The sequence below is a fragment of the Osmia lignaria genome, chromosome 16 (assembly GCF_051020975.1).
Source record: "Osmia lignaria lignaria isolate PbOS001 chromosome 16, iyOsmLign1, whole genome shotgun sequence".
NCBI classification, from domain to species: Eukaryota; Metazoa; Arthropoda; class Insecta; order Hymenoptera; family Megachilidae; genus Osmia; species Osmia lignaria.
Genome location: NC_135047.1, coordinates 8,557,125 through 8,569,486, shown reverse-complemented (window position 1 = coordinate 8,569,486; position 12,362 = coordinate 8,557,125). Strand labels below are relative to the sequence as shown.

The window sequence follows — 12,362 nt, the reverse complement described above, 5'->3', positions numbered from 1 at the left end:
CCAGAGAGATACACCGACGAATACCCACATTGCGGACCACAGCCTACCGATTAGGCAATTTTCTTCGATCGATGTTATATATAAATATAATATATATACAAATATATACACACACTAGTACATAATACACGCATACGCGTACATACGTATGTATACACGTACATACACACAAGTAAAACACACGTACCATGTATACACACATATTTAATGTATCCCTGTACCTGTGTGCGTAGTAAAACCGCGCCGATTTTATTGTCTTTTCTCGTTAGTACACGAAACATCGTTGTTGGCATATTGATCTTTGCTATCGGAAATGATTTTCTATTCGATATCGAATCGCGACGCGGCAACATGTTCCCAGTCCTTACGGAATATAGTTCATGGTTTATGAATCACGAATCACGAATCATTCTTTGTTTCTATTTGTATTTCTATATCTGTACGTATGTCCAATACATCTGGAGAAAGTTATCGTTTCATCGAGGTTCTTTCATCTCCTTTTGTATACGTGTTTTTAACGACACACTATACCCATTGTCGCGTTCCTTTTATTGTTCCCCTTGAAACCTTTTATCACAGCTTAATCTCGTTTTCTTTCCTTTTATACCCGCATTTTAATATCAAGCATAACTCAGCGATAGCGAGTAAATATTTCTTGGAAAAACAGAGTGTTGCATATGTAATTGCATCGAGTAGGAAATCGATTTCTATTCAGCGTATAAGAGATACAAAAGGCAACGGTGTAAAAACGATGAAATAAAGACACGCCCTATTCAATTCATTACCTGACTATTCTTTGCTAGACAGCTGGTCTTTTTATGTTTCTATTTGCGTTAATAGTAAACGCAAATTCATTAGAAAGAGTTTATTAGGATTGATACTGTATCTCCGACAACGCGCTAAGGAGCGTCAGTCTGTCTTTGGACGTCGAAGGAGAAGGGTTTATTTTTTTTAATTCGACAAGACCGAAAATTTATTAGAATAATTATTTGTCGAAGTTATATTTTAAGAAGACCGCCTAGAATTAAGTATTTTTAAAGTTCGACCATTGCGCTATCTATACAAAAGCGGCGGAAACTACTCAATAAATTACCGAATTATCGACTGAACTCCCGATAGTCGGCAATCGAACCTTCGGAAGTCGGTAAGTTAACGAATAGTTTGCGCCGTTTTTGTATAAATGGCGCCATGGTCGATGGCTTGGGGTCTCAGGGACGCCGAAGCACCATTAATACTCCTTGCATATCGATATGGTGCCCCCTGTGGCTCGGGGGGATCAGAATACGGCCACGGTATCCTCTGCCTGTCGTAAGAGGCGACTGAAAGGGGGTTGTAATGGAGCAAGGTAGTATGATGTAAAAGTAAGGATAAGAAACAGAAGAAAAAGTACGGCGAATGTATGAAGTAACGTACGGTGCGAATGACTAGAGATTTCAAAAATCACGCGTACACGCGCGTGGCTGATAATTTTCGATGGGCAAAAAGGGACCGATGTAAAGTCCTTAGAGTACGCCACCGTTAAATAGGGAAACCTGAAATTAAATGAAATGAAATATCGATATGATGGCATCAGGGGTGTTAGGGACCCCAGCGACTCTCTTTACGCACAGACCTAATATCGTTTTGGGGTTTCAGGGACCTTGGCAACTATCTCTGGGCATCGACAAAATATCATCTTGGAGTGTCAAGGACCCCTGCGACACAGCGTAGCGATCTAATATCATTTTGGGGTGTCAGGGACCGCTGCGACTCTCTCTGCGCATCGGCAAATATCATCGTGGGGTGTCAGACAGCCCTTGCGCCTGGAGTAGGAGCTCCAGATGCCTAGCTAAAGGCATACAGATACCCTTATTTTATTTTCTGCGTTCATTTAATTTGCTGTAATTACATTCTTAGCTTATTGAATAAACTCCTTAGGAGGACGATCGTGTTGATTTTATTACTCCCGTTTGCACCCATAATATCTCTGATTCCTCTATATCACTACACCCTTATATCACCGCATTCCGCACATCCCAGCAACCCTTACATCGCTTCATCCCTTACATCCCTACATTCCTTACATCGCTTTATCCCTTACATCATTACATTATTTTCATCCCTGCATTCCTTACATCGCTTCATCCCTTACATCCCTACATTCTTTTTATCCCTACATTCCTTACATCCCTACATTTCTTACATCGCTTCATCCCTTACATCTCTACATTATTTTCATCCCTACATTCCTTACATCGCTTCATCCCTTACATTCCTACATTCTTTTTATCCCTTACATCTCTACATTATTTTCATCCCTACATTCCTTACATCGCTTCATCCCTTACATTCCTACATTCTTTTTATCCCTACATTCCTTACATGGCTTCATCCCTTACATCATTGCATTCTTTTCATCCATACATTCCTTACACCGCTTCATCCCTTACATCCTTACATTCTTTTCATCCCTACATTCCTTACATCGCTTCATCCCTTACATCATTGCATTCTTTTCATCCATACATTCCTTACACCGCTTCATCCCTTACATCCCTACATTCTTTTCATCCCTACATTCCTTACATCGCTTCATCCCTTACATGCCTACATTCCTTACATCGCTTCATCCCTTACATCCCTACATTCTTTTCATCCCTATATTCCTTACATCGCTTCATCCCTTTCATCCCCACAATCCTTACCTCGCTTCATCCCTTACATCCCTACATTCTTTTCATCCCTGCATGCCTTACATCGCTCTATCCCTTACATCCCCACACTCCTTTTATCCCTACATTCCTTACATCTCTGCATCCCTTATAATAAATATAATACAAAGATGCTACGAGTAAAGGTAGGTAAAGGTAAGTAAAGGTAAGTTAGTTTCTCGGAAATATTTTGCAAAATTTAGTTCCTTTTTTCACCGCCAGAGGGCGCTGCTTCGGCCTGAAAATTTTAGTTCACATTTTTGCCGCGAGAGGGCCAAAAGTGGAGCAAGCTTTAGTTCCTTTTTCCAAAACCAGATGGCGCTGATTCGACATTGAAATTTTAGTTCACATTTTTGCCGCCAGAGGGCCAAAAATTGGGCATGCTTTAGTTCCTTTTTCCAAAACCAGATGGCGCTGATTCGACATCGAAATTTTAGTTCACATTTTTGCCGCCAGAGGGCCAAAAATTGAGCATGCTTTAGTTCCTTTTTCCAAAACCAGATGGCGCTGATTCAACATCGAAATTTTAGTTCACATTTTTGCCGCTAGGGGGCGCTTTTTTCGAGATTTTCGTGAAACCTTTGAAAAAAAAACCTTACTCGAAGACGTCTTTGTAATATATTTATTATAAGGGATGCAGAGATGTGAGCAATGTAGGGATGAAGGGATGAAGCGATGGAAGGAATGTAGGGATGAAGGGATGAAGCGATGGAAGGAATGTAGGGATGAAGCGATGAAAGGAATGTAGGGATGAAGAGAATGTAGGCATGTAAGGGATGAAGCGATGGAAGGAATGTAGGGATGAAAGGAATGCAGGGATGTAAGGAATGTAGGGATTAAGGGATGAAGCGATGTAAGGAATGTAGGGATGAAGCGATGAAAGGAATGTAGGGATGAAGAGAATGTAGGCATGTAAGGGATGAAGCGATGTAAGGAATGTAGGGATGAAGCGATGAAAGGAATGTAGGGATGAAGAGAATGTAGGCATGTAAGGGATGAAGCGATGGAAGGAATGTAGGGATGAAAGGAATGCGGGGATGTAAGGCATGTAGGTATGTAAGGGATGAAGCGATGTAAGGAATGTAGGGATGAAGCGATGAAAGGAATGTAGGGATGAAGAGAATGTAGGGATGTAAGGGATGAAGCGATGAAAGGAATGTAGGGATGAAGAGAATGTAGGCATGTAAGGGATGAAGCGATGTAAGGAATGCAGGGATGTAAGGAATGTAGGGATGTAAGGGATGAAGCGATGAAAGGAATGCCGGGATGAAGTGAATGTAAGGATGATAACAATGTAGTATGAAGGGAATGTAGGGGTGAAATGAATGTATCGATGAAAGGAATGCAGGGATGTAAGGGATGCAGAGATGTATCGAAACGGGGGATGTAAAGGAATGCCGCAGGAGTCCGGGGCTGGGGCCCCGGTCACTATTGCACGCGGCCCAAGGAGTGCCAGCATCGGGTGTGGCCCCCGATGTAGGCGGAGTTTGGCACTTGGCGAAGGGTCAAAAGACCCTCCATTCAGCCCTAGTGCGGGCCACCGTGGTGGTTTTAGTGGGTAAAAATCCCACACTACCTTCGGCCCCTCCCCAGGGGAGCTGAAGGTGTCTTTCTGAAGATTTCCACCACGTTAAAAAAAAAAAAAAAAAAAAAAGCAATTTAAGGTTTGCAGGAATGTAAGGAATGCTGGGATGGAAGGAATGCAGGGATATAAGGGATACAGAGATCGCCTCGGCCTATAATGAGGGGTGAAATTATATAAATAACTGGGAAAAGTAAAATAAATGGTGTCCTCGGCTGAGGCCCGGAAGAGGGATATAATCATAAATGTTATTCCACTTCGATGAGCTTATTTAATAAGCAAAAAAAAATAAATGAAGTAAATTAAATAATCTCTGGAAATAATTATATTTGTTGTGCCCTCTTCATACGCACCTGATTTCATCCTGCGGTGTTAGGGAACCCGCTGCGCCAATAGCGCCCTCTATGTACCGACCTGATATCATATAGGGGTCTTAAGGAACCCGAAACACCAGCCAGTATCTCGACATACCTATATTATACCATCCGGGGTTCTAAGGACCCCGAAGCACCAGTCACTATCTCTACGTACCGCCCTGATATCATATTGGGGTCTTAAGGAACCCGAAACACCAGCCAGTATCTCGACATACCTATATTATACCATCCGGGGTTCTACGGACCCCGAAGCACCAGTCACTATCTCTACGCACCGCCCTGATATCATATTGGGGTCTTAAGGAACCCGAAACACCAGCCAGTATCTCTACATACCTATATTATACCATCCGGGGTTCTAAGGACCCCGCAACACCAGTCACTATCTCTATGTACCGCCCTGATATCATATTGGGGTCTTAAGGAACCCGAACACCAGCCAGTATCTCGACATACCTATATTATACCATCCGGGGTTCTACGGACCCCGAAGCACCAGTCACTATCTCTACGTACCGCCCTGATATCATATTGGGGTCTTAAGGAACCCGAAACACCAGCCAGTATCTCTACATACCTATATTATACCATCCGGGGTTCTAAGGACCCCGCAACACCAGTCACTATCTCTACGTACCGCCCTGATATCATATGGGGGTCTTAAGGAACCCGAAACACCAGCCAGTATCTCTACATACCTATATTATACCATCCGGGGTTCTAAGGACCCCGAAGCACCAGTCACTATCTCTACGTACCGCCCTGGTATCATATTGGGGTCTTAAGGAACCCGAAACACCAGCCAGTATCTCTACATACCTATATTATACCATCCGGGGTTCTAAGGACCCCGAAGCACCAGTCACTATCTCTACGTACCGCCCTGATATCATATTGGGGTCTTAAGGAACCCGAAACACCAGCCAGTATCTCTGCATACTCATATTATACCACCCGGGGTTCTAAGGACCCCAAGCACCGACGATTCTGTATACCTAAATTATATTGTCGCGGGGTTCTAAAGACCCCAGGCACCGACGATTCTGCATATCTAAATTATATTGTCGCGGGGTTCTAAGGACCCCGAAGGGCCGATGATTCCGCATACCGACATTATGGTATCTGGGGTTTCAAGGACCCCACGCAACTAGCGAAATATAAGAACGAAAAACGAACAAATCGTGAAACTTACTTGTTCGGAATAGTGATGGGTTTGAGCGAATCTAGCGAAATATAAGAACGAAAAACAAACAAATCGTGAAACTTACTTGTTCGGAATAGTGATGGGTTTGAGCGGATCTAGCGAAATATAAGAACGAAAAACAAACAAATCGTGAAACTTACTTGTTCGGAATAGTGATGTGTTTGAGCGGATCTAGCGAAATATAAGAACGGAAAACGAACAAATCCTGAAACTCACTTGTTCGGAATAGTGATGGGTTTGATCGGATCTAGCGAAATATAAGAACGGAAAACGAACAAATCGTGAAACTGACTTGTTCGGGATAGTGATGGGTTTGACCTGCTTCGAACCTGGGGTGTCTGGGACCCCGTAGCACCGTACACTCCCTGTATACCGGTATTATGGCATTCGGGGTATCTGGGACCCCGGTTTATCGTTGACACTGTTTACATACCGACATTATGGCTTCCGGGGTGTCAAGGACCCCTGTTGTTCGTTGAACTTCTGCAATTGTTAACAGAAACTCCTACCCACCTGTCACCTCTTACGATCCGTATCGTCATTTTTTCTCCACCCCAAGGAAACACTAAAATCTTTCAGCAATTCGGTAGAAAGCCTAAAAAAAAAGAAATTTAACGGTTGCAGGGGTGTAAGGGTTGCAGGGATGTAAGAGAAGCCGTGATGTAAGGGATGCTGGAATGTAAGGGGTAGGAGAAAATCGACACGTTCAGTCTCTTAATGAGTTTATTCACTACGTTAAGAAGATAAATACATAAATAAAGAATGAAAGATAAATAAACTACAAACCAATTCTTAAACTTACTATCGGGTTCAGGGCCCTCCACGAAGGCTGCCCCTTCCGAGGGCTACCACTCCATCCCACAGGTGGCATAGGGAAAATGACAATGTGAAAGAAGGGGCCTCATATATGTATGTATAGGCTTATTTCTCCCCCACCATCTACCTACAAACGTTGCTCGATGCTGTGCATATAACATTTTTATTCCTTTATTAAGATTATACAACTGATTATGCAAAGAGCTTTTTTCAATTTTACATTGTTCAGTAGCAAAATGCTTTTCTACTTTTTGAAAGTAGATTTCTAAGCAAGGACGGTGATGATGGAAATATAGGATGTAATACTTTTATTGATTTCGATTAGATTACAAGTAAATTGCAAATTACTGTTAAAATTGCAACCGCTTAAAATTCGATGCGCACTTCCGTTTGATTTATATTCAATTTTATTTTAGGACCATTTCGCTTCTAGTTTGAAAGGTACTACTTATTATTGCTAAATAGAAAAAACAACATATTTGTACAACGTCTACTCTATGCTGATCGTAAATCGGCGTACCTTTTCTTTCCGAATCGCGATCGGCAATCGCTTTCTCTCGACACAGTTTTCTGTGCGTTACGTTCTTCGTGGTAATCTCGGTGCAGGTGCTACCTCACGCACATTTAAGTAAATTGTCACGAGCCAAATGCCAGGTAAGATTCGTAAGCTCTCCGCGCGGAGCGCCGGTGTGTGAACGACCTGTCGAAAGTCTAAATGCCGTATTTACCTATTTTAATTGCTCAATTCTCTATGGTTCGGCATTATTTCAATTTTGATATATTTCTAAAGAGCTGTAACGTTAGCAGAAAACAACAAGTACTGGAAGATTCAACCAACAGTTGAAAGAAACCACTTTAAGGCGGCCGCATTACGTACTGGTAGGCGTTGCTGTCATTTGGCTTCCCTTCGTCTCTGTTATTTTCTTTGAATTTTAAGCAGCGACGCGCGTTATAAATTTTTCTTCTTTTAAAATAGATTTCCGTTAATAACCCTCGTAAACTGTGCATCCGATAAGGTGTCAAAATTAACTACTGGAATGCAAACTTTTTCGAAGAACGAATGACAGATTCGAACGTATTCTATCTCATTTAAAACAAGTAACTAAGTATTTCTTAGACTAAACATCGTACAAACAAATATACGCACGCACACATACACTTAAATTGACATGATATTTGATACAGATGACACTTTAAATATCTTAATTTTACTTGTTACAGAAAAGGCAATGTTTACCAAAAAGAAAAAGAAACCACAAATATCAACTCCAACAAACTTTGAACATCGTGTACATACAGGATTTGATAAAAGAGAAGGAAAATTCATTGGACTACCGCTACAATGGGCATCTATTGTTGGAAACAATCAAATTTTAAAGTCTACGAACAGACCTTTACCTCTTGTAGATCCAAGTGAAATTACACCAACTGAAATTCTTGACTTAAAGACCATTGTTCGAGGTCATAATGATCCAAAAGGAAGGACACCTATCAGTGATAAAAGTACTGAAAATGGATTACCTAAAACCAGTACTGTAGCAAGGTCTAATTCTCTTCGCTCTTCGAGTCCACCAAGGCTAAGAAGGGATTATAGGTTACTCTTTTTTTACTTACAAAGTTAATTACTGAATTAAAAATGTTAAATACTTTACTGTTTTTCTATTTACACTATTCACGCTATAGGCACAACAGTAATTTGCCACCATCTGTGCCCGAAGGTCAAGAAATTCCATCCAATGCTAACCAAGTACAAGGATATGCCAACTTTGGAAAGCAACACAATTACTTAGATAAGTTGAGACAGAATCCCTCCAATGTTGTAGGTGGATTAAATCCTCATGCCCAAAATATGATTCCAAACCTTCAGAATCTCAATCCAAATATGCAATCATCTCCGAATTTAACGCATCCTGGATCAAACGCTCCTAATTTATCTTTAAATTTCCAAAATTTGAGTCCAATTACTACCCTACAATGTTCTACGCAAAGTCCAAGTACTCCTCAGCTCGCGGATCCTGAATTTCACAGATTAAATACTCAGGTGACCACAGTTTCTGGTCAATACAATGGAAACATACAGGTAATTAATGTTTGCTTATTAGAAATTTTCATATTACATATTTAACGATAAACATTGTTCTTTACGTAGGTTCCTAACATCGAGCCGTCTTCGAGGGACCAACAGATGACTCAAAATACCCTTTTGCATAAGCTACAACCTAAAATATCACCTGTAGGATCCATTGCTTCGCAACGTCCGTTGAGTCAATTGAGTTCTCATAACGTTAATAAGTATTCGCAAGCGTATGGTACACCAGATAATTCGTCAATTTTACAATCACATATGAAGAAACCTATCGAAACATCTCAATCGATGCATAATTTATCAAAGATGAATATGCCATCTTCCGGAAGTAGTTCAACTCCGGATCAAAATCAGAATATGAAAAGCGCTATATCTTCAGGAAATTTAGCAGTTAGTTCAAGCTCGAATACATCTAACAAGCAAACAGCAGAACAAAGGCTCACTCATGAACAATTTCGAGCTGCTTTACAGATGGTGGTAAGAACATGAAATATTTCCTACGAATAAAAACACGATGCTTTAAACATCTTGTTTCGTTATTTTAAATCATAGGTAAGTAGAGGCGATCCAAGAGAGAATTTGGAAAATTTTCTTAAAATCGGCGAGGGCAGTACTGGAACGGTATGCATAGCGACAGAAAAGAATACGAATCGTCAAGTGGCAGTGAAAAAAATGGATCTAAGAAAACAGCAAAGACGAGAACTACTTTTCAACGAAGTAGTTATTATGAGAGATTATCATCATCCGAATATCGTCGAAATGTACGACAGTTTCTTGGTAGACGATGAACTATGGGTTGTGATGGAGTACCTCGAAGGTGGAGCACTCACAGATATCGTTACGCATTCTCGCATGGATGAAAGTCAGATAGCTACAGTGTGTTCACAGTGTTTAAAGCCACTTGCATATTTACATTCTCAAGGGGTTATTCATAGGGACATTAAATCTGACTCTATATTACTTACTGCCGATGGGAGGGTAAAGTTATCCGATTTTGGATTTTGTGCTCAAGTATCGCAAGAATTGCCGAGGCGAAAGTCTCTAGTTGGAACACCATATTGGATGAGTCCCGAAGTTATTTCCAGGTAATACATATAATTGCTATGCATATTCTATTCAAAGTATACATGTATGTATTCATTTACCATTCAGGTTACCTTACGGACCCGAAGTAGATATTTGGTCGCTAGGTATAATGATCATTGAGATGGTTGACGGAGAGCCACCATTCTTTAACGAACCTCCTTTACAAGCTATGCGACGTATAAGAGATATGCCCCCGCCAAAATTGAAAAATTCTCACAAAGTAAATTACAAATACGCTACAAAATATTTTACAAATTCAACCGTATGTAAAAGAAAATAATGTATTAATTACGTTTAATGTTATCGTATAGGTCAGTCCACGACTTCAAGGTTTCCTTGAAAGAATGCTTGTCCGTGATCCAGCCCAAAGAGCGACGGCAACAGAATTGTTACAACATCCGTTTCTTAGGCAGGCTCAAAGTCCAAGTATTTTAATTCCATTGATGAGAGGTTCCCGGCATACGAATTGCTGACGAATCGATCTAAAGAATTAACACGGACATCGGTTACGAAAGTAATCGGGTCTACGATCGTTTTTAGTTTCTTGTTAGGCGTTAAACTTTAAAAAAGTAGATAGATTGTAGAAACGTTTAAGTGGCCTTTAGTCGTTAGACAAACTTACATTCCACCGTGGCCTTAAGTTAGAAACGTTAGATCGTGAACTTATAAAATGCCTGTATTGCCTGTGATAGGCATTATCGTTATAGAAGATATTTTTTATATCGAGTTATTTAACGAGATATTGTACACTCAAGTGCCTTCGTAATTAGTATCGTTTCTTGTTTTCTGTTACACTCTTAAGTTCAGTATTTAATTAAATATCGACTTCGCTGTTGTTTATCTGCGAAGTCATCCGTGAGATGGAAAAATTCAAAGAAAATCTATCGAATAAAAATATCTTCGTAAACGCTGTTATTACGTGTGTACTTAAGCTAACAATCGAATAGTCATATTTTATTCAACAGCGTATAACGCGAATTTGAGCACCAAAAGAGAGAAGTAATTGTGACGAAATGGTTCAAATTATACAAGAGTTGAATCTCTGCTCGAGTGCGTTTCATTCAGTATTCTTACTTATTATTAGTACCATTAATGAAGGAAATAATTGAAGATTGAAGGTACGATAAACAGAAATTGTTGTTAAGAGCGTGAAACTCCGAATGAATTTCGCAGAAGTTGTTACATTTTAACTGCAATCATTTACAGGCTTTCGAGTTTAAGCGTTTTACATAAAAGTTAATGAAAATTTTCAGGCTATAGTCATTTTACTATTAAAATATTTGTAAGATTACTTATCCAATGCCATTTATCTTGATCGAATAAAAGATCAAAGTACAATGCGGACAAAAGTCATCGATCAGGCAAACCGATTTATAATTGCGATTGTATAAGGTATACATATATAACGATAGGAATTTACAAAATGTAGATATTATTATCGTTTTACGAATAAGAAGTATGTATACAAATTTTCGCAGTATGACGCGAATCACGTAGCTACATATACCTGCCATTTGTAAACCTTTTAACCAGCAAGAATCATGAGAAATAATCATCGTACTTCTATTTATGTGCAAAATAAAGTATTTTCAAATGCTCTGCCATATAATTAAGCAACTGAATACGGTAGAATGTCGATTATGCAAAGTAATAGGAGAGCAAGTCATTCTCGATAATCAGTTTTCAAGGATTTTGGCAAACTGAAACATAAGATTCCCTGATATTACGTTGATAATATATTTGTACAAAAATATACGACAAATAAAATGTAATATAAAAAAATAAAATCAAATTGTACTTATTTTACCGTCATGATTCAACCCTTATTTTACCGGATGGTCAACTAGTTTTACCATAGTTCAGCGCTAAATTATTGGATGTCACCACCTGCAACATCCTTGTGGCGATCACCACCGTCGATAAGGAAGGCGGTCATTGCCGTCGAATTTGTTGATTAGCTTGTCACATTTTAAAAACGAAAATCGAAGAAGTTGTATCAAGAATTGTATTTCAAATATAATAAATTAATTTTTATATATTTCTCCCAAGTATTTCAATTATAACATGGAATAAACCCCCATATCCTTTCAGTACTTGACAACGGCACCTTGGCTTCTTTCCGGTACTCGTTAATTTTCGTTCACCGTATATATGACCACAAAGTGTGAAGTAACGGGTAGAGAAGACCACATTGGTGGTGGTGGTCTTTTGAATGCAACTAACAATGCACAATGTAGTCCATTCTCTCGTGACAGAGATTGTATCTTACGATTCGTCTCGGTACAATCACCGCCTTTCTTTCAACGAAAAAACCTTTCTTTTTTTTTTTTAACTTCTTATACAAGAGACGAAAGATTTTGCAATAAAGTGACGTTAAGGAATGTAACTTGACAAGGTTAGCGTTATAAATTATCTTCAAAAACATAATAAAAATCTGATGCAAAGAATTTGAAGATGAAAAGTAAAAGAATTGCTGGAATTTACGCTGAGTCTAAAATATGTTGCAACTTTCATTCTGGTA

General features: G+C 39.5%; 1 protein-coding gene across 1 annotated transcript; it reads left to right on the top strand.

Moving 5' to 3' along the window:
• The first annotated feature begins 7,149 nt into the window (after nt 1-7,149).
• Nucleotides 7,150-12,362, top strand: mbt (serine/threonine-protein kinase PAK mbt). The gene is made up of 7 exons (XM_034317126.2): nt 7,150-7,548; nt 7,891-8,263; nt 8,353-8,749; nt 8,819-9,232; nt 9,308-9,840; nt 9,908-10,061; nt 10,153-12,362. The coding sequence occupies exons 2-7, from the start codon at nt 7,899-7,901 to the stop codon at nt 10,312-10,314; spliced, it is 2,025 nt and encodes a 674-aa protein (XP_034173017.1). The 5' UTR covers nt 7,150-7,548; nt 7,891-7,898; the 3' UTR covers nt 10,315-12,362.

Bases quoted from the DNA above. Each gene is read 5' to 3' on its own strand.
- mbt (XM_034317126.2), top strand. From the start codon at position 7,899: ATGTTTACCAAAAAGAAAAAGAAACCACAAATATCAACTCCAACAAAC. The intron at 9,233-9,307 runs GTAAGAACATGA...TTTAAATCATAG, and splicing joins GAGCTGCTTTACAGATGGTG to GTAAGTAGAGGCGATCCAAG. The intron at 9,841-9,907 runs GTAATACATATA...TTTACCATTCAG, and splicing joins AGTCCCGAAGTTATTTCCAG to GTTACCTTACGGACCCGAAG.